At 34.3% G+C, this 24,164-nt stretch overlaps 2 protein-coding genes and 1 pseudogene across 2 annotated transcripts; 2 read left to right on the top strand and 1 right to left on the bottom strand.

Annotated features, from left to right (window-relative positions):
• The first annotated feature begins 778 nt into the window (after positions 1 to 778).
• On the top strand, positions 779 to 7,635 carry LOC120186654 (probable transcriptional regulator SLK2). The gene is made up of 10 exons (XM_039190531.1): positions 779 to 873; positions 1,688 to 2,658; positions 2,947 to 3,078; positions 3,288 to 3,336; positions 3,572 to 3,786; positions 3,867 to 3,935; positions 5,142 to 5,242; positions 5,600 to 5,693; positions 5,780 to 5,849; positions 6,421 to 7,635. Exons 2-10 carry the CDS (start codon positions 1,741 to 1,743, stop codon positions 7,320 to 7,322), a joined length of 2,550 nt encoding a protein of 849 aa, XP_039046462.1. The 5' UTR covers positions 779 to 873; positions 1,688 to 1,740; the 3' UTR covers positions 7,323 to 7,635.
• A 2,936-nt stretch (positions 7,636 to 10,571) lies between these two features.
• On the top strand, positions 10,572 to 12,156 carry LOC120186740 (annotated as a pseudogene).
• A 6,534-nt stretch (positions 12,157 to 18,690) lies between these two features.
• LOC120186655 (BAG family molecular chaperone regulator 1-like) lies at positions 18,691 to 20,653 on the bottom strand. The gene is made up of 4 exons (XM_039190532.1): positions 19,906 to 20,653; positions 19,564 to 19,820; positions 19,335 to 19,481; positions 18,691 to 19,248 (listed from the first exon to the last, which is right to left on the bottom strand). Exons 1-4 carry the CDS (start codon positions 20,135 to 20,137, stop codon positions 18,871 to 18,873), a joined length of 1,014 nt encoding a protein of 337 aa, XP_039046463.1. The 5' UTR covers positions 20,138 to 20,653; the 3' UTR covers positions 18,691 to 18,870.
• Positions 20,654 to 24,164: the final 3,511 nt, after the last annotated feature.

Here is a 24,164-nt window from a genome sequence, read left to right as displayed (position 1 = left end):
AAGATAAATTGAATGAAAACTCTTATAAGACGTAAATGTTCATTCGTGCATATCATGTTTATATATGTCATAATGTGATATTTACATGTGCATTACAATGTCATAATAGATTGAAAGTAGTACATGTTCATGATTTTATTGCTATGTGTTTATTATTATGCCTCACTAAGTCTATGACTTAGCGTGTAAGTGATTTACACGTAGGTACCAAGAAACAAGAAGAGCAAAAATAGGAGTGACAAGGACAACATCACTACTAGAAATCAGATAAAAAGTAACTGATAAAGTATGTATTTTGTTGTATATAGTGTGTTGACATGTAAGAAATGTGTTAGTTACGAATGCTCTAATCGATTTTGTATTATTTTGGTAAACTTATGTAAAATAAAATTTTTTATCTTAATGAAAGTTTAAAATTTCATTAATTTTCTTAAAGAGTCAAAGTTTGAAAAGTCAATGTGGCACTTCAGACTCGTATCCGGGTCGAATACGGGTTGTGAGTGTTATATATATATTTTTAGGGTCAAGTTTGGGTCGGATGAAAGATTTAAATTTTTTGAATCAAATCAAGTTAACCGAAAATCTAACCCGACTCGACCCATGTTCATCTCTATCACTTTTGTTTCCTTATATAAAACATAAATAAGTATGAATATTTTCATCCTATAAAAAAATCATTTTTTTAAAAAATTAAGTCAAATATAAACCTATCAAAACCGGATAATTTTAACATCATTAATCGTGAGCTTGCATCGGCAATACTGAGATCTAACATCGATTTCATCGGGCTTTCACCGGAGGGACACAAACTCGAAAAACGAACGATAAAGTTCCCGGCGCTGCCGGTAACTCCTTCACTGCCGTTCCCGCTAGGTATAAAAACAGATTCCATGAAATCTCCCTTTCTCTATCTTTATCTACCATTTTCCCAGTTTTATAAATTAAGTGAAAAAAAAAGTAAACAAAGGTAAAGTTTAGCTTGTGTTCTTCTTATTTGTCTGCAGCTCGCGATTTAAGGTTAATAGCTTCCCTTCTTCTTCTTTATTCATCTGTTTAATCCTTTTTGTTTAATTAAAATAGTGTAAAAAGTTCTCTGGTCGATTCTGCTTTGGTCGATCTCTAGAGCCAGGGAAGTTTACTGCTTTTTCCGTGCCCTTTTTTGAAGTGATTCTTGCTTGATGTTTTCTTATCTTATTGTTTAGCTTGCTACTAAGGGTTTAATTAAGGTCAATTTGTAGTTGCTCCTGTTTGGACCCTCATTTTTGTTTATAATTTGAATTGGATTGCACTTCGGGATATGGGTACGCGTGTGATCACGTTGGGGCGAACTTTGATTTGTACTTTGTTTTGCACTTTGTTTTGCGTATTTAGTGATTTGATAGCTGATATGTGCTCTTAAAGTGCAAAGATTTTAGGTTTTGACTATTCTAGTTAGACATTATTGGTTTATTGAGTTGGTTTCAAAATTAGGTTTTCTTTTGGTTGTTTATTAATCTTCAAGATTTTGGGACTTGTTTGCACAGTGTTTCTAGTATTCAATGACTTATCTGAGTGGAGTAATGTTAGCAAAGGTTGTAACTTTGTTCTCTTGAAGTAGTGCAATTCAATTTTTTTTAATGTTTTCCCAACTTATATCGTGTTTCGATATCTGAATCAAATTGTTGAGGGTGTATTTATCATTATAAAGGTCTGGCTCTGGATAGCTATTTAGACACCAGCCAGCAGGGGGCAGTACCTCCAATGGCACCTTATCGGGTGACTGGGGGGTTAACCCAATCTTCCTCGAGTTCTGGAATTTTCTTCCAAGGAGATTGGCAGTCTCAGGCTGTTGTTAATTCTCGCTTGAGATCACCTTATGAGAACTCATCTGATTTAGTTCCCGGAACTGGGTATCCTATTCTTGGCCCTGTTTTGGGCGATATGAACAGTGCGGTGTTGAATGGTGTGGCAACCTCAGGACCTAGTGTTGGGGAAAGTTCTTTGGTCACAGATGCAAATTCGGCGCTGTCAGGAGGTCCTCACTTGCAGAGAAGTGCTAGCTTTAATACCGAGTCATATGTGCGCTTACCAGCGTCGCCCATGTCTTTTTCCTCCAACAATATAAGCATATCAGGTTCATCGGTAGCTGATGGATCTTCTGTAGGCCAGCAGGGCTCTCATCAAGACCCAAGTGTTCAAATGCAGAACAGCCAGCTGCTGCAGCAAGGGGCCTCAACTGCTTCATCTTTGCCTGCGTCACAAACCGGGCAAGTTTCACTTCCCATGGGTCCACGAGTTCTAGGGTCCTTCATGCAAGATCCTAATAATCTATCTCAGGTGCAGAAGAAACCTCGATTAGACATCAAGCAAGAAGACATTCTGCAGCAGCAGGTGTTGCAACAGTTGGTGCAAAGACAGGATTCTATGCAGTTGCAATCTCGAAACCCCCAATTACAAGCTTTGATCCAGCAGCAAAGACTTAGGCAACAGCAACAAATTTTGCAGTCAATGGCACCATTGCAGAGAGCACAGTTGCAGCAGCAGTATCAAATGCAGCTGAGGCAGCAATTGCAACAACAGGGCATGCAGCAAGTAGCTGGAATGAAGCGTCCCTTTGATGGTGGTGTATGTGCTAACCGCCTAATGCAACACCTATATCACCAACGGCAAAGGCCTCCTGTGAGTTTATGTTTTTTTTTATTTTCTACATCTTGTGGCAAAATATCTCGAATCTGAATTGGTTTCAGTTAATGGTTTCGCTGCTCTTGAAGATTGCATTTTTTTGTGGAAATATGTAAGCTTAGTTACCTTGCTGCAGTCATGAAGTTATCATCCCCCCTTTTGTGTATAGAAATCTACCATATACTCCTATGAATGCTCGACTATCTTCTCGTCACAGACTTGACATCAACTCATTTTCAACTTGGTTATCGCTGAGAATCCTGTTATGTCTCCTTGATTTTGTAGGATAATACTTTTGCATACTGGAGGAAATTTGTTGCAGAGTATTATTCTCCTCGTGCAAAGAAAAGATGGTGTTTGTCACTGTATGATAATGCTGGGAGTCATGCACTTGGTGTTTTCCCTCAAGCTGTTAAGGTTAGTCTTTATGCTTATTTTCTCTAGTTTGTAGCATATGAAAATTATCTTAATATCATGAAGTTTAGGCCTTTTTCTTGAATTGTTTGCACTGATTTGGTATCCTGCATGCATACTTCTGCATGAATAATAATATCCATCAGTTGGGTTCTTGATTTTTTGCTCGTCTTATATTAGTATAATTCTGATTTTCTTTATGTAAATTTCAGGATGCCTGGCATTGTGATATTTGTGGGTCTAAATCTGGAAGGGGGTTTGGTAAGAGATTTATGAGCTTTTGCGTTGTTGTATAGAATATTCATCTTGGTAGGAATTACATGTTAAAGTACAGTATGAAAAAAAAAGATGGTCTTCATTGATTTTGATTTTTATCTCAGTCACACTTCCGTGATTGTATAGTATCCTTTTTCTCTCTCCTTATATTGACATATCGAATGGTACATGACATCTGACCGCTTGATTTTAACCCATTTAAATGCTCTCATGTTTACAGAAGCAACTTTTGAAGTACTCCCCAGACTTAATGAAATCAAATTTGGTAGTGGAGTGGTTGATGAGCTTCTGTTTTTGGACTTGCCACGTGAGTGTAGATTCCCTTCTGGAATAATGATGTTGGAGTATGGAAAAGCAGTCCAGGAGAGTGTATATGAGCAGCTTCGTGTTGTTCGTGAGGGGCAGCTTCGTGTCATATTCACTCAGGACTTGAAGGTTAACAAAAGTTTATTCACATTTTGCAGTTTTTATTTCTTCTATTTAGGGAATAACCTATTGCCACTTCTCTTTTGCAGATATTATCTTGGGAATTTTGTGCACGTAGACATGAAGAACTTTTTCCGCGCCGTTTAATTGCTCCTCAGGTACTAAAATTTGCACCTTATTAGCTCTAACTTCCTGTTGCCGATTTTTCTGCAAATACACGGTCACTCCTTTGCTATTTCCTTGCATTTTGTAAGGAGTATAATGTTATTTCTTTAATTATGGTTGTATCATGTATGATAGTACATACAATTGTATTACACTTTTAATGAAAGATGAGAGATCATTTAGGACAACTGAAAGTCACTTACAATGGCTGACATATTTACTCAAGTAATCCACAAGTGGCGTTATTTTATTCCCACCTTGTTTTCTTTATTTAGATTTGCATAGCACTGATACCAAATTGAGAAGAACAGGTAAGGGAATGAGAGAGAATAGACAGAAACATTTAGGGATGAACAAAGGAAATTGAGAGAGGAAACCCTGGGGAAATTAACCTTTAAGATTCAATTGTAATTAATTCCTATGAAAAGTAAAATGAAGAGTTTTTGAAGTTTCCTTGCAACTTGTTTGGGATCTGAAGGTAAAAGTTATTGGAGTAAATGGGGTGAAAGAATTGAAGAGTGAAGTAGTGAAAACTTGAGAGTTTATGTGCTATTACATTGCATATAAATCATTTCTAAAATACGTTTTTGAGTCGCGAAAGGATTACAAGTACTCTAATACAAACCCTTTCAATTGAGGTAACTTCCAAAATGAGGATTTTGACCATGTATTGCAGGTTAGGGATAATAGAATTCAAACAAGGTAGGTTAATCCCTTTACTCCTTCCTGCTCTACTCTATTTTATCCCCATTACATCCCAACATGCTGTAAATTTTGCTCTGAATGCGTTGATAGTATTAGGGATCATAACAAGGAAGGCCAAAATTATGTTATCCACTTGATGTTATCCTTTAAAGAACAGGGTAAAAATAAAGTGTTTTTTCTGTTTCCATTTTTTTCTTTTTCCTCATTTTTTTAATGAGGGGGAGAGGTTGCCGCAGATTGAACCTGAGGCCTAATGATTAAAACGATGTCCCTTGCCAATACACCACAGGCTTGGTCGACATTGCTTTCATTTTGTTTTAATCTTTAAGTTTACATTCCTTTGGCATGTGTATGAAATTTAATTATTCTATCTTAAAAGAATAAAGAAAATGAACTTCATAAATCATATTTGGTTTAACATATTTGATCATATGTTGTTTGTTTTAAGTTCTTTAACGACACCTGATATAACCTGACTTTTGTAAATCATGTAGGTAAACCAGTTACTTCAGATAGCACAGAAGTGCCAGAGCACAATTTCTGAAGGTGGATCTGAGGGGGTTTCTCTGCAGGACTTGCAAACAAACAGCAATATGTGAGTTAATTGAAACTAATGTCACGTATCAGATCCATTTTGTTAGGGCCCTTAAGATTTCAAGAGATTACTTGCTTCAGAAACTGTGGAAATACGATTTTTCTGATAGTTACCCCCCTTGAGTGCCATTAAGCCAGAGAGGCACCAAAAAGTGATTTTGCAGGGTCTTGAAATATTACTGTTTGTTTCAGTTGAAATTTTGGTTGTAGGACGAGACCTTATACTTTTTATTTATTTTTTTTTAACCAAGGATTGAGTTGTTATTTACCAAAAAAAGTGAGTAGTTTTGCTATTACATGGTTATTACTTATTAGAACTTTGCTGATTCAACATGATTACATGGCTGCTTTCTCTTAGGGTCCTGACAGCTGGACGGCAGCTTGTGAAGAGTTTGGAGTTAAAGTCGCTGAATGACTTGGGTTTTTCGAAAAGATATGTCCGGTGTTTGCAGGTACAGTTTTAGCTTTGTGCATTGAACTTGCAGTAAATAGATATTCATTTTGAGTTTCCTTACAACTTTTGCATAATTTGTTATAGATTGCCGAGGTTGTAAGTAGCATGAAAGATCTAATAGATTTTTGTCGAGAACACAAGGTTGGGCCTATTGGTAAGTTGTGCATTTGCCTTACTGACCTCTGACGTTTTGATAGTTTTATTTTGTTCATCACATCAAGTGGTCTTTTATCAAAAAAAAAATCACATCAAGTGGTCTTTTATCAAAAAAAAAAAATCACATCAAGTGGTCACAATTATGGAATTGTATTTAACTGGCAACTGCTTTTAATTCTAACTATGATATGGCATGCTCTCTTGTTTTATTAATGTCTAGAAAATAATAATTCCATGCTTTTAACTCTACTCATGTAGCATGAGATGATCTTCAGCTGCCTCGTGCTAGTGTTTCATATTTGTTTTGGGTTAATACAAAAATTTTGCTCCTTAATTATACCAGTTTTGTGGGTTGGTGTTAGTCAAAATGATAACATGCAAATATTGGTTATTGTACACGTATCATGTCACCATTTATTTATTTTAAAAATTACTTTTGGTGTTGGTCAAAATGATTCATTTTAATCATCTATTTATTGGTTGGGGACAACAGTTTATTTTATATGAAATGGGAGAAACTTTATAGCTTTGATCCTAACCATCTGTTTTCTTAAAAACCATATTTGCAGATGGCTTGAAAAACTATCCTCGACATGCCAGTGCAGCCAAGCACCAAATGCAAAAGATGCAGGAAATGGAGCAGTTAGCGAATGCACAGGGTCTGCCAACTGACAGGAATACCTTCAATAAGCTAATGGCACTACATCCTGGAATAAGCAACCCAATGGGTAGCAGCCAGCAGCAGATGGTTGGTCGAGGAGCTTTAAGCGGTTCAGCACAAGCTGCTATGGCACTTTCTAACTACCAGAATATGCTCGGTAGGCAGAACTCGATGAATTCAAACCCTCACTCACTCAATCAGGAAGCCTCTTCTTCCTTCAATAATTATAACCAGAGTCCATCTTCAAATTTCCAAGGACCTGCTACCTTGTTATCAGGATCCATGCAGATCCTGCCTGGTAGTGGCTTATCGAGTCCCCATTTACAAACTCAACCGCAGCAGCAGCAGCTTACAGTATGCAGTAATAACATAATCCAAAAGAACCATTCGCAGCCCTCTCAGGGTAACCAGGTTTTACAACAACAAATGATTCAACAGCTGTACCATGAGATGTCTAATTACAATACCGGAGATCAACAACAGCAACAGCAACAGCAGTCCCTGAGTGGGCAGAATGAGAATACCAATTCGGGAAGAAACTTATTGGGCTTTGGTAGCAACACCACTGCTCAACCAGCTGCAGCCACCTCTAATGTATCAGGAAGTGCAGCTGGGGCTGCCCCGAGTCGAAGCAACAGTTTTAAAGGCGCTTCAAACAGCGACTCCTCAGCCGCTGGTGGCAACCAGAGAGCACCTGATTTTCCTCGGAGTCTCCATTTGCAGGATGATATAGTTTCGGATATAGCTCAAGAGTTCTTGGATAGTGGGTTTTTTAACAGTGAACTCGATGATTATGACTGGAAGGCATGACTAACATTATGTGGCCCAGTTAAGGGCTCTCCCATTCGGTGAGTAATGGAGCAAATTGTTGTATAGAGCATTGGACATAGCTGCTGCCCTTTCTTCCCATTGTTTTATCTTTCTCGACCACTTCAATATGGCATTGTTGTGACAACACTTGCTTTGTGCTTTCAGTAGGGATTTAGCTATCAATTTCCTTTTCCCCTTTTCTTTTTTGCTTTCTTTTTTAAGCATTTTCAGTTTCAAGCCTTGCAAATGTAATCTATTGAACAAACTTTGGGAACATATTCTGTTTCTTATAATAGAATGTTTACATGTTTCACTGCCCACAACTCATTGCGTCATCAGCATCAGCATCAGCCTGCCCTAGAACGAGAAAACAAACTAAGGAATTAAATGAAAAAGAAAATGTATTGTAAAAACTTTCCTTCTTACACCAACAAAACAAAGATCTAGTTTTGGTAAAAAAATCCTCACTTTTAGAGCTTTTGAATTCATCTAGAAGCTCAGGGAAAGAGACAGAAATGGAAGGAGCAATGGTTTTCAGAAATACATCTCCTTTGAAAAGATTTCAAACTAAAGGAAAATGAGGAAGAAGATGAAGGTAAGAACGAGAAGGATATGATGATGAAAAAGATGGATAATGACATGTTCAGTCATTGTACCAAATAACCCTAGTAAAAGACAATAAAACATCATAGATCATTCTTCTTATCACCCTTTTAAAATAACTCCCATTTACTCCACTTTTGGCCCAATACGTGGCCTCTAAATGAACATTTAATGAATATGGCATAGTTTTGTTGGATGGTCGATTCATTTGATTGAAATCTACTATGGCATCTAAAAGGTTTCAAATAAATTAAGATTCAGTCACTATGTTCTAAATCATTACATTCATCACTTGAAGAAAGGTTATTAAAAAGAGGGTTTCAGAATTGTCAGTCCTAGCTTATCATTGGATCTATGCCCTCTTTTGCTCTCTCTCTCTCTCTCTCTCTGCAAACGGAAGGGTACCTTCCCCTTCTTCTCCTTTCACTGAACACATTTACTTAAAGTTTGATTTTTTACACCATTACTGCAGTACATCTAATATCTATAATGTTTCCATGATTGCTTGCATTATAGTAAGCTTATGAATTATGGTTCCTTTCATTTTTCTTTAACTACCCTGGAAGATAATTCTTGGGGGATGCCGTATTTCATCTATATTTTGTTCTTATCTTCCTCTGCGATTGATCTCAATGAATATTTGTAATTGTAGACAAACTGTGGATTTGATGTTTTTGTCCCCATGCTTGGTAATTGAATCTTTGAAAGTGCTTCCTAAGCAGTCTTTATGTTTATCTGTCTGATGTTATGCATTATTGGGGATGCTTACGAAGGATCCCAAATGGATGGTTGCATTGATTTTATACAATTTCATGGACCTGTATTGTAAAAGTCTATTCCGGAGGTAATCTTCTAAATCTAATTTACTCTATTCATAATATCTGAATTCAATGTTTTCAAATAATCCAAAATCTCGTCCCACTAAATTAATTTACTGTGGGTCGTAACCCTTAATTTAATAAATAATAAAGAACCATGTATGTTGTGTTCCATGCTGGGAGTAGAGGCCAAATGGGAATATGGGTTCTTATAAAGTTAAGCAAAGACAAAGTAAAGAATGGTTTGGCCTTTAACAAAGATCACTCAAAAAGTGAAAACAAAAAAGGAACCATAGCATCCTTCATTTGAACGCTCAAGAATAAATAAATAAAAAAACCCAAGTGTTCAAACCGAGCACTTAATTCATCAATCAAAATCGAGTTTGAATCGAGTTTAAAATAAATGTTAATTACGATTAAAATAATATCTTTTGTCGGTACACTACTGATTTAATAAATCAACACATTAAGATATTAATTATGAATGCACTGACCAAATTATTTCAATGACAAAGAATGGTGTTGTTTTTAAAGATTCTGGGTTCGAACACCAACAACTACTAACATAGGTAACTGAACGTTCATTGTCGAATGATTTAACGCAGAAAGAACTGGGAACTCGATTCTCGCATAGTCAAGTATGGTATAAAAGAAAGATTAAGCTAAACACATGCAAAATTTGCAATTTTCCCATTCAAAGGATTTTCCACACGTTTTCTAATAACCACGTAGTGTTTCTTTTGCTCTAATCGTATTTTTGAATTACGGATATCTTTTATTTATTCATTTAAGTATTTAAATAAAGATTTATTTTACTAAATAAAATAATATTATAAAAGAAATTAATTTATATAAAATAATTAATATTATCAAAATTATGAAGAATCGGATCCAAAATCTTAATTAAATTAAAAGTTGAGATTTGCTCATTTAATACTAAAACAAACCAACCCCAGTTATACATAGATAGGGATAGTAACCCGAATTCGATAGATTTTGATCCGACTCGATCTTATAGAGATGGTTTTTTAATTTCTAGAACGGGGTGGGGTGGGACGAGATGGGTTACATAATTGGTAGATTTGAGATAGGCGGAACCGGGTTTAAGTGAAAAATCATTGAACCGACCCGACCCGATTATATATATAATTTCTAAGATTTCCATTATAATGTTAAAATATGTTATTTAATTATTAGAAAATATAGTAAATAAATAAAATATATTATTTTATTTATTTTAAAATATAGATATTTCCGATCGGGTCAGGTCAAGATCAAGATTTTAGTCTAAAACTCGAGACGGGACGAGTCAGATATAAGCAATACATTTTCGGGTCGAGATCGTGTCGGCAAAAAACCGGCCGGCCTCAGCCCGTGCCCATCCCTATATGTGGAACTGTCACTGCCAAGGTAATGTGACCAATGCTCTTTGGTTTATAGGATCTTTGTAGTGCAAAAACCAGGGCCGCCTCCAACATAAAGCTGACTTTGACTTTGGGTTTAATTTGCCAAACATTGAGAGACAAGACAACCTAAAATGGGTTCCAAGTACATGCCACAATTTCCTTGTCCTTTGCCCTACACGATATCATCTTTAATATGAACTTTAAGTCCCCCTTGAGGGTGTCGAATACGAATACGATCGAGATTTTATACAATTATCGAGTACTGAAAATTTCGATAAAAGGTTCATGTAATAATTTTTCTCTCGCCGTGTTTATAAGCATTCAAAATTCACTATAAAACCCATTTGGTCCCCCGTTCCACAACCCTCCCTAACACAATCTCTCTATTTCAATCACTAGTATCATTTTTCATATACAGCAAGATGTGCCAGTTCAAATCCTCCCGCAAATGTGATTCCGACGTCCCTTACCTTCTACCGATCGACGACCCGAAAGGGTCGTCGAATATTTATGAACCATTCATCCCTAACGAGAAGGTAGACAAGGCCGTTTCTGTTTCTCTTGCAATCAAGGAAGCCATTGCCATAGCCAATATCGCTGTCCCTATGATACTAACCGGGCTCATGTATATTCCCGGTTGTTGCTTTCCATGCTTTTTCTTGGTATCCTCGGTGAAATAGCCTTGGCGGTTGGATCGCTCGCCATCAGCTTCGCTAACATCACCGGGTACTCCATCCTCTCCGGTCTCGCCATGGGAATGGAATCAATTTGTGGTCAGGCGTTCGGCGCAAAACGACACACCGTTCTCGGCATCACGTTGCGGAGAACGGTGCTATTGCTTCTCGTTGCTTCGGTTCCAATTTCTCTCCTGTGGATCAACATGAGGAGAATATTGATACTATACGGCCAGGATGAAACTATAGCCATGGAAGCACAATGGTATCTTGCTTATTCGGTCCCTGATCTTTTAGCCCAATCACTTTTACATCCATTGAGAATCTATCTTCGAACACAATCCATTACTCTCCCTTTAACATGTTGTGCCATGTTATCGATTCTTCTCCACATACCCATCAATTATCTTCTAGTTTCATATCTTAAACTAGGCATCAAGGGTGTTGCTCTTAGTGGTGTGTGGACAAATTTCAATATTGTGGCCTCATTGATCACCTATGTACTCTATTTGGTGTACATAAAAGGACATGGGGAGGGTTCTCGGTCGTCGAGTGTTTTAAAGAATGGAGATCTCTGTTGAATTTGGCCGTCCCGAGCTGCATTTCGGTCTGCCTCGAATGGTGGTGGTACGAGATCATGATTCTCCTATGCGGATTGTTGTCAAACTCGACGGTGAACGTCGCTTCAATGGGGATTTTGATCCAAACGACGGCGTTGATCTACATATTTCCGTCATCTCTAAGCTTCGGTGTGTCGACTCGATTCGGGAACGAGATCGGTGCAAACCGGCCTAAAAAGGCCAAGCTCGCTGCCTTCGTAGGCGTTTGTTGTGGATTCATACTGGGATTATCAGAACTATTGTTTGCCACAATTGTGAGGAACATGTGGGCTAGCATGTTCACGGGAGACAAAGAGATCATTGCATTAACATCACTTGTTTTGCCGATAATCGGGTTATGCGAGCTGGGGAACTGCTTGTAAACGACCGGTTGCGGCATTTTACGAGGCACGGGAAGGCCAAAAGACGGCGCCAACATAAACCTCGGCTGCTTTTACCTCGTCGGTGTGCCGGTGGCGGTGTGGCTTGGTTTCTTCGCTGGATATGATTTCAAGGGACTATGGCTCGGAATGTTGGCAGCTCAAGTGTCGTGTATGGTGACCATGCTAGTGGTTCTGATCGGAACGGATTGAGAATTTGAGGCCGAAAGGGCTAAGAAGCTGTCCGGAGCTCCACCGGCCGTCGATGACAGTAAAGAAACACCAATCCAAGCAGAAATCAAGGAGGATTCGTCTTCTTTATTAGGTGATTTGGATCATTATTGCCTCGTTTAATCAACATTTTTTCTTGTTCTTCGAGTTTAATATTTTTTTATCTTATATAGCTTAAGAGAGGATTAGGATCCAATTTCATTAGTTTTGGAATTTTCGGTATATTAATCAACCATCAACCATCATTAACTAAGCATATTCTACGCAGTGGCGGAGACACAATTTGATCTAGGTGGGTACATGCTTATCCTGAAATCGAAATTTTTTTCGATTAATTATTTATTTTATTAAATATCTACCCTAAAATCTAAGTTTTATTCGATTAGTTACTAATTTTACGAAAGATACTGCCTGAAATTTTATTTATACTTATTCATTTAAAAAATTTATGTTATTAACATATGTGCCCAAAAATATATTTGGATCCGTCACTATTATACTTGCCATTTTTTCTAAATATTCAGCCGCACAACTTGTATCCAATACTGTCATACGATCTATAAACATGAAAAATTAACAGGCCCATAATGAATTATTTTTTTAAGTTTAAGCCCTTAATTGTCTCTCAAAAGAAGGAAGAAGAAGTGTTAGGATGCCCCAAAAATTGAGCTAAAAAGGGGCCAATTAAGGGAAAGTCTTCCGAAGAAAATTATGATTAGAGCAAGATTTAACGTCTAATTACTACCTTGATCTTTCCCTAAATTATGATTAAGGGACCAATTTTTAATTTTCATAATATAAAAGGATAAAATCCATAATTAAATGAAGAATTAATGTATATAGTTTATTGAGCCTAGAACTGGAAAATTCTTCACGAGATCTTAAAATTTGTGTCGTATTAATGCATAAACATGCGAAATTTGTCGTGACATCAACAAACATAACTTAGGGTAAAATTAATTAATTAATTACATTGGTTTGATTAGAGATATTATATTAAATGTTAAAACCTTAAATTTCTCAATGAGTTAGACCTGCATGAAAACTTCATCTCTTCCACTTTCTTAAGGGTAAATTTTTTAAATCCAAAAAGTAGGTTTAATAAATTATTAATGTAAACTGCGCATTTAATATCTAAATTATCAGTTTTGGTTCATTTTAGTACTTAAGTTTTTTTATTTTTTTTCAAAATCGTACCTAACGTTTAGTTTTCGTTTCATTTTAGTACTCCGTCATTAAAATTTTAACGCGTTTTAGTACCTAAACTTTGAACATTAGGTACTAAACACGTTAAACATTCAATTTTGGTCCTATTTAGGACCTAAACTTTCAAATTTTCAAAATTTAACGTTAAATTTTGAATGGTGTACTAAAATGAAACAAAAACTAAAGTTTAGGCGTGGTTTAAAAAAAAGTTTAGGTAGTAAAACAGACTAAAACTGATAATTTAGATACTAAACACGTAATTTACCCAAATAATTATTTCAAGTTGTTTTTCGACGTAAGAAAAAAAATAAAAAAATAAAAGGAAATATAAAAATGAGATGGGAAAACTTAAACAAATCAGTTATCATTACAGTGGTTTGTTCAAGTGTAGTCTATATGCTTTACCATCTAAATTTAGATGTATTTAAGATTACCTGGGCGTGCTTGCTTAGCATGGCCAATCCATGCATGCATGCATTTACGTTACGAAGAAGCCATGCATGCAATATCCTCTTACAGCAAGAAGCCATGCATGCTTTGTCCTGATTAATTTAAACTCTAATCTGTTTTATTTTAATTATTACTTTTCTATATGATTTTATGTCAAAATGATTGAATTTTTAAATTTTAAGGGAACGAACTTATAATATTTAGAAGTGAAAATAAATTGTTAATAGAAAATACAAAAATATCTAAAATATATAATTTAAAATTTTAAAAAAAGAAGATTGTTCCCACCTGTTCTTTCTTGGCCCATTCATGTCTCGTGATCTTACTCTTTTCGCCTTAGTCAAGCGCTACTGTCAATAGTAGGGATGAGCATGGGATCCAAACCAGATGGGTTCTGACCTGATCGAGTTTTAAAAAAAATGAGTTCGGATTTATGATGAAAATATCTAACCTGACCCGAAAAATAATATAAATTTACCTTATATATTTATGAATAATTACAATAATAATCAAGTATGTATATATATTTTTAATTATATTTATTGAAAAATAATAATAACTTTTATAAATATATTTATTTCAAATTAGATAGAGTTGATTAAAGGCTCGACCCAATCCGACCTATGCTTATCCCTAGTCAAGATGGTTTGAAGTTGAAGTCCATATACAAAGAATTAAGGGCCTGAAACAAATTAAAAGAATGGGCTTAGGAAAGATGGCAAAAGAATCATAGATGATGGTTTTGAAAGCTAAGATTTTTATTACAATTACCTAATTGTTATTCACAGGGATGAACCGAGACGGTGGGTGGTATAGTCGCCTTGAATTTTAAAATTACTATATATTTTAAATTTTTTTATGTATTTTATATAAGATATTGTCTTAGTAAGTCTTTCGACTATCGAATGTTATTAAAATGGTCCTATAACTTATAGAGTATTGCTTTGGTCAGTCCATCGACTATTAAAAATTACAAAATGATCATCCGACTGTTTATTATGTTTCAACATCATCATTTTCCGTTAAAAATTGACGGTATTATGAGTCAAACGTTAATCTGCTAACTATGATATGATAAAATTTAATCTCATAATCTCAAAAGACTATCATATTTCAGTCATCGTGTTAACGTCCAACTTGGACAACCGCCAATTTTCTAATGAGAAATGATGAGTTTGAAACATAACAAATAGTCGAGTGATCGATTTGTAACTTTTACTAGTTGAATAACTTAACCAAACAACATTCTATAGTCGAAAAATCATTATATAAATTTTAATAAATTATAAAATAAATTTATTTTTTTATTAAAACTTGTTGGCCTGACCATTATTAATTGGACCTCCATTGCTAGTGGGCAATAATAAAACTATGACCAATGGAACCCACCATCTTTGAATCTGACACCCTCTCTGTTCACCTCACAGATCATACAGTGCTCTATAAATTATGTTCACGTATCTGTCTAATAACAAGCGTAGAATATAATTTGTAACGAGTTTTAAAATTTTAAAAATTCATACATAAATATCATTTAGATCCATTCATATATAATATTTATGATCTAACGATATGTATATTCGAAAGGAAGATAAACTCTTCATTTAATTCTTAAGAAAATTACTTAGAAAATTATAAACGTAGATTTTGACAATATCTTTAATCGTTTTTCATAATGAATTTTGATAAAAAAAATTCTCGTAGATCTTTTGTAATTTCAAATTTTATAAAAAATATATTATGGATAAGCTTCAAAAAGCTATGAATACGCTACTATATATGTATATTGTGTTGTTATCTTCATAGAATTTTATAATTTCAAGTTCGCTCCCTAAAATTTTATAAATTCAAATTCATTATTCTTAATATAAAATTATGTGTATATCTACAACTCAAAGGGGCCCTGTGTTGCTTTCATCCCTTTCTATGGGGAGAGGTTTGGGTCTACGTCTATGCAGCTTAAGATGAGTTGCCAGGCACCAACTCTGACTAGGCTTTTATTTTTGTCTATTGTTCTAATGATTAAATCATCGTAAAATGAAACGAATCAAATTACTACAGTAATTAAAGAAATTATTGCAATCTTTAAAGGTTTCAACTTTGAGCAGATTACAATATAAGTGATTAACTGTTCATTGTCTAATGATTGTGTGTATTTAAAATACATACTATATTATAATCAGAGACGGGCACAATATTTTATCTTAAGAGGGCGAACTTATATTTTTAAAATTATGAGAGAGATAAATAATTTTAAAATTTTAGGGTGAACGACTACCTCACCGTGCCCGTCAATCCATCCCTATTTATAGTCACCTTAATTTAATAGAAAAAATACACTTTATTAAGCACTTGCGCTCATTTTTCAAGTTTGTGGAACATAAGCTATTGCCGACAACTATCTTATACGAATAAAACAACTACCTACTTTAAACCAACACCATTTTTTTGTTGTATTAGTCCTTGTACTAACCCTATAAAATAAGGTATCGAAGTAGGTACTCTAATTTACTCATACTTAACTTTTTTATCATTATTTAATCAATAATATTAAATTTATTAAATTAAATTAAGTTATTAACTTATATATTATGCGACCAACAACCAGTTGGCTTAGTGCGATAAGACATTAGATACCTTAAATAAAATTAGGGGTTTGAATCATGACGATTGCGAATTGAGCAAACTGGGTTGGAAATGTCGCATTTACCTCTGCAGTATTCAATCCGAATTAATCAATTAATAGATAGGATACCAATGATTATACAAAAAAAACTTATATATTATGTGTAAATCATAGAGTTAATTCATATTATCTGATTTTATCATTTTAAATATATATAATTCAAATATTCAAGCATATTATTCTGGAGATGGTATGATCATTACAGTGTCGGGAAGACACCATGAACACAATGTGTTTTTTTTCTTCTATTTTTCATGAAGATGGAATGCTTAGATTATTACCATAGGAACAAAGTAGAAGACGCATTGTGGTCGCCGTGTCTTCTCGAAAATGCTTTGTGTTCCCAACGTCTCCCAACGAGCACTATAATATTCACACTAGATCAGAAAATAAATTACACATGACCATACGAGCCAATAATTTTTTCCACCGCTCTACCTGAACATTTTTGCCCAATCAACCATCTTTTGACTTTAACATTCCAAGTTCCAACGATGAATCAAAATCTACCCTCCTCAACCAATAAATACAAAAAGTACAGTACTCAATCATATCCCAATCATGTTTCATTAAGCTCAGTGTTGTGGTTTTTTACTCCATCTTAATCTACCCTATACATTGTGGCTGGTAATGGGTAATATCATAGCCTCAAACACCAAACACTTGCGATTTGAACCAAATAAAGAAGGTTTACTGAACTTAGAACACACACTTGAACCAAATCCCAGCTACTCAAGTGGACTAGACCCCACATCAAGCAATGGTATAGACTTGGACTACAAATATCTTGTTAAATCGGTTCGAGTTTTATGACAAGAAAACGTTAGTTTTATTTTTGGTTCAAGGGCTCAACCTAATCTGACTCCAAATATAAACAAGGTCCATATAACCCAAAGTGGTTCTCTTTATAACATTTTTTATTAATATAAGATAAATACGAGACAATTTATATTTATATATATATAACCTAAAATAGTTCTCTTTGTAATGAATAAATATCAAAGGCTATCATTTGGCTAGATACGGAGATTATTCATTAGGCAAACAAGGGCTGAATTTACGAGATAATGTTGTGAGAAAAAAAAAATTCACGAGGTAACGCTTTCCAACAATTAATTGTTGAGATATGGTGTTTGCTACAGGTCGAATGAAGGTCGCGGGTGGTCTGGGCGACCAATGAAGGTCGCCGGGTGGTCTGGGCGACTAATGAAGGTCGCCATGCAGTTTGGGAGAAACAATCAAACAATAATTGTTTGAGTTAAATGCAAATTTGGTCCTCATAACTTTGCACTCTCATACATGTATTTATTTTAGTCACAAACAATTATAATTTAGTCATACATGTTTCTTGTTTATCCTATTTTAGTATGTATTTATTTTAAAATTGATTATTGGGATATCTTGTTTTGTATTTAGTATGTATTTATTTTAAAATTGATTATTGGGATATCTTGTTTTGTATTCAATAATTTTTATTTGTTCTACGTTTATTTATTTCGAGTATTTTTCACTATTTTTTAGTTTTATTTTATATTGGAAAATTTTGCGAAATAATATCGTTGGTAGGGAGAAATAAATACATACTAAAATAGGATAAACAAGAAACATGTATGACTAAATTATAATTAAACATAAATACTAAACAGTGGCTAAAATAACATGTTTACAAATTTCATGGCCAATTTCGAAAATTAAGGAAAATATATAAAACACATGAAATCAGTGATTAAAATAAAATAACTAAAAATATTATGATCAAAATGAAACATACACAAACTTGACAGAATAAACAACTAGTGACTAAAATATAATTATTAAAATATACATGCCTGAAACAAAACATTAAAAATGTCACTAAATGATTAAACAAATAGATTACAAAGCATAGGGGATCGAAAATACTATTATCCCCTAAATATTAAAACACACGTATGAGAGTGTAAAGTTGTGAGGACCAAATTTGCATTTAACCCAAACAACTAGTGTTTGACTAAGATGAGAACACTACATTTTGTTTGTGAAAACAACCCAAACCCACATGACGCCCAACATTAGTCGCCCAGACCACCCGGCGACCTTCATTCGACCTGTAATAAATACTTTATCTCAACAATTAATTGTTGGAAAGCGTTACCTCGTGAATTTTTTTTTCTCACAACATTATCTCGTAAATTCAGCCGGCAAACAAGGGTTTGAAAACCCTAGAGGCTAGTATCATTTCAAATAACAAAGCCTACAGAATATACATATGTTTTGTCACCATCAAAAGGAGAGCAGTACACAAGCTGGGAAATGAATTCAACGACAATAGGATACGAATAAGAGGTTCTTAATTATAATGATGGAAGCCCCCATTTTATTTTTATGAACTTAATGACAGATTAAAGGGTGGAAAATAGAGGGTTGCTCGAGAAAATCTAAGTACAGGAAGAAGCAAACCCAAAGCACATTCACACAGGATAAAAGAAGAAAAGAACATAGACGTAGCATACTGCTTAGTCGAAGTCCCAAGGGAACTTCGGCGGGGCTGAATTATTGGCGGTTGATGTAGATGTGTATACCGGGGTTGAATCGAATGTCTCCCATTTCGTGGTGACTACGACCGACCCCGATGTTGACTGCTGCTGCTGTTGCTGGTATTGCTGATGTACAGGCAAATGGGCAACTGAATTGCTTGATTGCTGCTCTTGAATTGGTGTCAGTTTTTGTCCGTTAAAGCGCCTAGATTGCTGCTCTTGTACCGGAGCTAGTTTCCGAGCATTCGAATGCTTATTTTGATTTTGAGTTTCTGTTTGTCCTCCATTGGTGTTAGGCATAGCGTTTTTTATCTTCAACATATCCAATGTTTCGACATATTTTTGAATTCTTCTCACCTGCAACAACAATGACAGATAAATACATGATTCTTTACACTATCAAAAAACCAAAGCAAAGCAAAGCAAATATTCATTTCAGATACCTGCATTTTGCTTTGTAATTTAACATCTCCATCGGCCATAATCCCATCTAATTTAAGCAACTGGTTCATAAACTGCTCAATCAAACTAATCACATCTTTCTCTGCTACTTTCCCACCTTTAGAAATGATTGTTTCAAGGGTTGACACCTAACACAATATCCCATAACTACATAAATTCAAAGCACGAATCAAGAATCTCATTAGTAGAAAACTTGAATAATGTGTGTACCTGAGAGGCAAGTCTATCGACTTCCAAGCTGATTTCAGAGATAGATTTAGAAGATTTCTCCATTTGAGCATTCTTTCTCGTCTCCAATATCCTTTTCTCTTGACTAATCGGGTCTTCGATTAAAACGAGTTTCGATTTGTCCTTCACACCAGCCATGTCGAGAAACGCGTTGGAATCCCTCTCTCTGTCTTTGTACAACAGCTTCTGGTCCTGATGGTGTAGTCCAGTTGGCCCTGTCAACATCTTCTTCAACTCCCCTGACACACACTCAAAATTAACCCGAAGTCAATAATTCAAATTTTAATGAATCCAGTGATAAACAAGAGTTCGATAAAAATTCACCGAATGTAGCTTGAGAACTGATGTTGATTTCATGATAGATGGACCGGTACTTGACTCTAACTCGAATAGTCTGTGGCGGGATGGAGTTTCGACCGGAGTCCTTCTGAACCAGCATTCCTCCGGGCCTAAGCTCCCAATCTTGAGCAACCGGTTCACCGCCACCGCCAAAAGCCGAGCCTCCTCCATTCGTCACCGGTGACAGCCCTGTTGCTTTAGTCCTCATTCTCATCATCTTATCTTTTTACTAACAACAAGGACGTTGAATATTTATGAAGGATTGTTTTAGATCTCTAGAAAAGTCGGCGATCTGTATCCTTTTTCCACACAAAACGTTACGTTTCTACGACTCCGATCCCAGCATTACAGGAGCCCGATTTCAACGTTCACGCGATTTACAAATAAATTTGAAATGAACAAAAAAAAAAAGAAACGGAAACTCTTCACCTTCACCACGCCTTACCAAAGGCAATGTAAAGAAGAAGAAGAAACGCAAAATCTCTGATTCTTTTCCCGCAAACTCCCAGATCTCTTCAACCGTAATGTAAACCAAAAAAATCTCCAAATTAACAAGCGTAAAACAAATGCTTCCAATGATCTGTGATTCTTTCTCGCGACTTTTCCGAGAAATCACAGGGAAAATATACAATCAAAAGGAACCAGAAACCTTAATTTCCTTCTCTCTGTCCCCTCCGTTGAAGCTCTGGAAAACTCGGGGAAGAAGAGGAGAGGAGAAATTGAATTAAGAAGAAAAAAACGAGTGGACAACTAACTCAGCTGCTGTTGTGAGTTAAGAATCAAAATTATTATATAAAAAATCCGAAATGAGAAGTTTATTTTATTTTTTTTAATACGTAAAATAATAATCTTTTGAAAAAGGAAACAATTACAAACAAAGGAAGCCGCCAAAGCGTGTGAAATTTTGACGGGAAAACAGACACGAAATTTAGGTCTTTCGGTTTTTATCAACTATGGATCTGGGGTAGTGTTCGGCTGCGGCGTGGCTTAGGGAATGAAAGCATGGGATTGGATGCTGGTGGTTAGACACGTCACACGTATGGTATTACTATTAACCGGTATATTTGGCTTAAAATAGTTAAATATTATGTAAAAAAAAAAAAATGAAGATCGAACATATGTATTAATACAAATATTAATCGGATCATATCATGGGTGCTAGAAAAACCGTAATCGTTAATTGATATAATTGTCATATTTAATAGGTTAATTAATCGAATCGTTAATATTAAACGGTTTCGATTATTCGAATCGTTAAAAATAAGGGTTAATCGTTAAAGTTACGATTAAAAATCTTCATAAACAGTTAACCAACTATTAAATGTTAATAAATTAATTATATATATATATAATAAACTTGTACACAAATAACTTAATAAATAATTTTATTGTTTTTATTTTTTATTTCTATGTAAATACGAAAACATACATCAATATAATTATGTGTTTATTGTTAGGTATCAAGATATTAAGACATATACATGGTTACATCGATGTAACCATGTGTTAAGTGCTACATTGTTTTTAGTATGAATTATGAATTTTTTTTACAAATAATTGTAGTAATTTAACCGTTAACCGAACTGTTAATAACAGTTAACAGTTTCTTAATAGTTAGGTTATGTTTAAAAAAATATCATAACCATATAACAGTTAACCGACGTTTAGGCTAAACACTTTATTGAATAAAATAATATTTATTTTAAATAAAATATATTATTTTGGGTCGGGTCGAGTTCAAATTTTATTTCAAAAAGTTGGGTCGATTTCAGATGAGATGGAGAGTGTATATTTTTTGGGCCGGATTAGATTGACTGAAACTTGATCGAATCCTGACCCATGCCCATCTCTACTTGTGGTGCTCTCCCTCTATATTTTTTAATTAGTATGACTAATTATAAAGTATTATTTATTCATAGATAACTGAAAGTTCACACCTCTAACATCCCTAATGTTTAATCTCGAAATCTTAGGAAATAACAACAATTCTTTTATCACTGAAATCGTTTAATTCGTGCTGGTGCTCTCCTTCTCAATTTTACTATCAGGAGGATATTTTTAGTTTAGTTATATTGTTTAAAACATCTATTATTTTTCACTAAAAATGAAGTGATTTATTAAACAAAATATGGGGGGAAAAGATGGGAAAAAACCTAACTAGACTTATCTATTTATTTTATAGAGGGTAATACATTTTTTTACCTAAAATACTAATATTGAAAAAGCACCATAAATGAAGGAAGATTGGAAGTAGCTTTCCGAGTGGGAATTGGGGTTGTCATTTACTACCAGAAGTGCAAAATTTCACCAAAACGGTTTGTCTCGCATCGTAGGAGAAACTCTTACCAAATCAAAGCGACGTCGTTCTTTCGACTAAAAATGCCCACCCATGATACGAATTAACTTATTTCAGTGATTAAAAAAATATTATTATTTCTAAATATTACGAGTTAATAATTGTAATAAGATGATTAAATATTTAATATTAAATAATTAAGAGTATTTTAAATATATTTTATTTTATAATCACAAATTTCAAAGTCACATCTTGATAAAAATGAACACACTTTTGATATTTCAATTTTCTTCGATTATATATATTCACCTTAAAAAAATATTTCACCACGTTTAAAACAACCCCTCGCGGTAAAAAAAAAGGTTACGGTACGTGTCAAATTAATGGCCTTACCCAAACTGCAGTTGCAGCTTTTTCACTTTGCTGCCACCATTTGATGAGGTCTGACTTTGTTGTTAGCCACCGACACCTCTTCACACGTGTGAGGATCGCGAGTGCGAGATATATGCGTGGCGTTTTCTAAGCCGATACCCACGTGGTAGAACGTGTGAGCTTGAGGTGAGGAATGGGGATATTCTGGTGCACGATTTAGGGATTATTTGTTTATTTCAAAATGATTAAGCGTTAAATGATTTAAATATTGAATGATTCAAAGATTTTGTATGAATTAGCTGATATACTGTTTGATAATGGCTCTGAATCATTCAAAATGTACTTTGATGTTTAATCATTCAACATTGTTTTACTGAATCAGTCAGCACTGAATCATTCAGAGGTAAGAAAAAAACACGCTGAATGATGAACGGTTCAATATTCAGCGTTGAATGGTTCCATTCAGAGTCAAATAAACAACCCCTTAGTTTAGGGAAGACAATGGATAGGTCGAATTTTAATCAATCCGATTTGAAATTATATATATAAATTTAAATTTAACTTGATTTGAAAAATATATATCAGTTATCTGGCTTTGATATAATTCAAATTTTTAGAGTATAAATCCGACAATACTCAACTCAATTTAGTGTAAAATAATGATTTGATTAAATAAATAATATTTTTTAAAATTTATATTTTTTATACCTAAATTAAGTCAAATCGAGATTTTTTTCATTCTCTACTCAAATATCATATAACCCGATCTCATTCTTTTAAAAAATTTAATCCAACTCGATTTGAATTTTAGTTTTTTTAAAAGAAAACCGACCCTATCAAATTAGATTGAATAGAAACCGATTGATTTTGGATTAAATTACCATCCTCGCCTAGTAGCTTAGGTTTGGGATTGGGACGGTGCAACCCACTTGGTTTTGACTCTCGACCGAACCAATAACAGTTGAAGAAAGGAGCGGTTGTTGCTGTTCTTGTTGTATCGGTTTGTCCAAACTCACAAAGAATATTTCTTTAGCTATTTATAATTATAATAGCTTTCATTGTTTTCAATCTAATTATAGTTAAGTTTGTAATATAAAAAATTATTAATTTTGTCACTCATTTTTAATTATATTAATGTTGCTTTGATTCTCGAATTATATTATTATTATATTTTGCCTATAAAAATTATTGTTGATTATTACGGTACTGACATGACAGCTAATTGTATTAACGTGATAACCCATAATATTAAGATATTATCCACATGTGAATGATTATGTGTCAAAATAACTTCATTGAATTTTTAGAAAATTCAGAGATCCATTTAATATTTGAACAAAAATCAATTTAACCCTCAAAATTTATGAAAAATCATTTAAATTCTTTGTCGTATCATTCACATTTGATGATCGTGACAATATTGTTAACATTTATGTCAATTTTCGTTAACTGCCACATAAACACAATAACAATTAACGATAATTTTTGTTAGTTAAAAGATTTAATTGATGCAAATTTTAAAATACAATAAATAGATAACTTAATCACATAATTATTGATATTTTAGGTATTAAAT

The sequence above is a fragment of the Hibiscus syriacus genome, unplaced genomic scaffold (assembly GCF_006381635.1).
Source record: "Hibiscus syriacus cultivar Baekdansim isolate YM2019G1 unplaced genomic scaffold, ASM638163v2 tig00113719_pilon, whole genome shotgun sequence".
NCBI classification, from domain to species: Eukaryota; Viridiplantae; Streptophyta; class Magnoliopsida; order Malvales; family Malvaceae; genus Hibiscus; species Hibiscus syriacus.
The sequence above is the reverse complement of the archived record's forward strand: the minus strand, read 5'-3'. Positions and strand labels throughout refer to the sequence as shown.

Bases quoted from the DNA above. Each gene is read 5' to 3' on its own strand.
- LOC120186655 (XM_039190532.1), bottom strand. From the start codon at position 20,137: ATGATGAGAATGAGGACTAAAGCAACAGGGCTGTCACCGGTGACGAAT. The intron at 19,482-19,563 runs GTACACACATTA...ATATTGTGTTAG, and splicing joins TCGATAGACTTGCCTCTCAG to GTGTCAACCCTTGAAACAAT. The intron at 19,249-19,334 runs GTATCTGAAATG...TTGTTGTTGCAG, and splicing joins AATTACAAAGCAAAATGCAG to GTGAGAAGAATTCAAAAATA.
- LOC120186654 (XM_039190531.1), top strand. From the start codon at position 1,741: ATGGCACCTTATCGGGTGACTGGGGGGTTAACCCAATCTTCCTCGAGT. The intron at 2,659-2,946 runs GTGAGTTTATGT...TTGATTTTGTAG, and splicing joins ACCAACGGCAAAGGCCTCCT to GATAATACTTTTGCATACTG. The intron at 3,787-3,866 runs GTTAACAAAAGT...TCTCTTTTGCAG, and splicing joins TATTCACTCAGGACTTGAAG to ATATTATCTTGGGAATTTTG.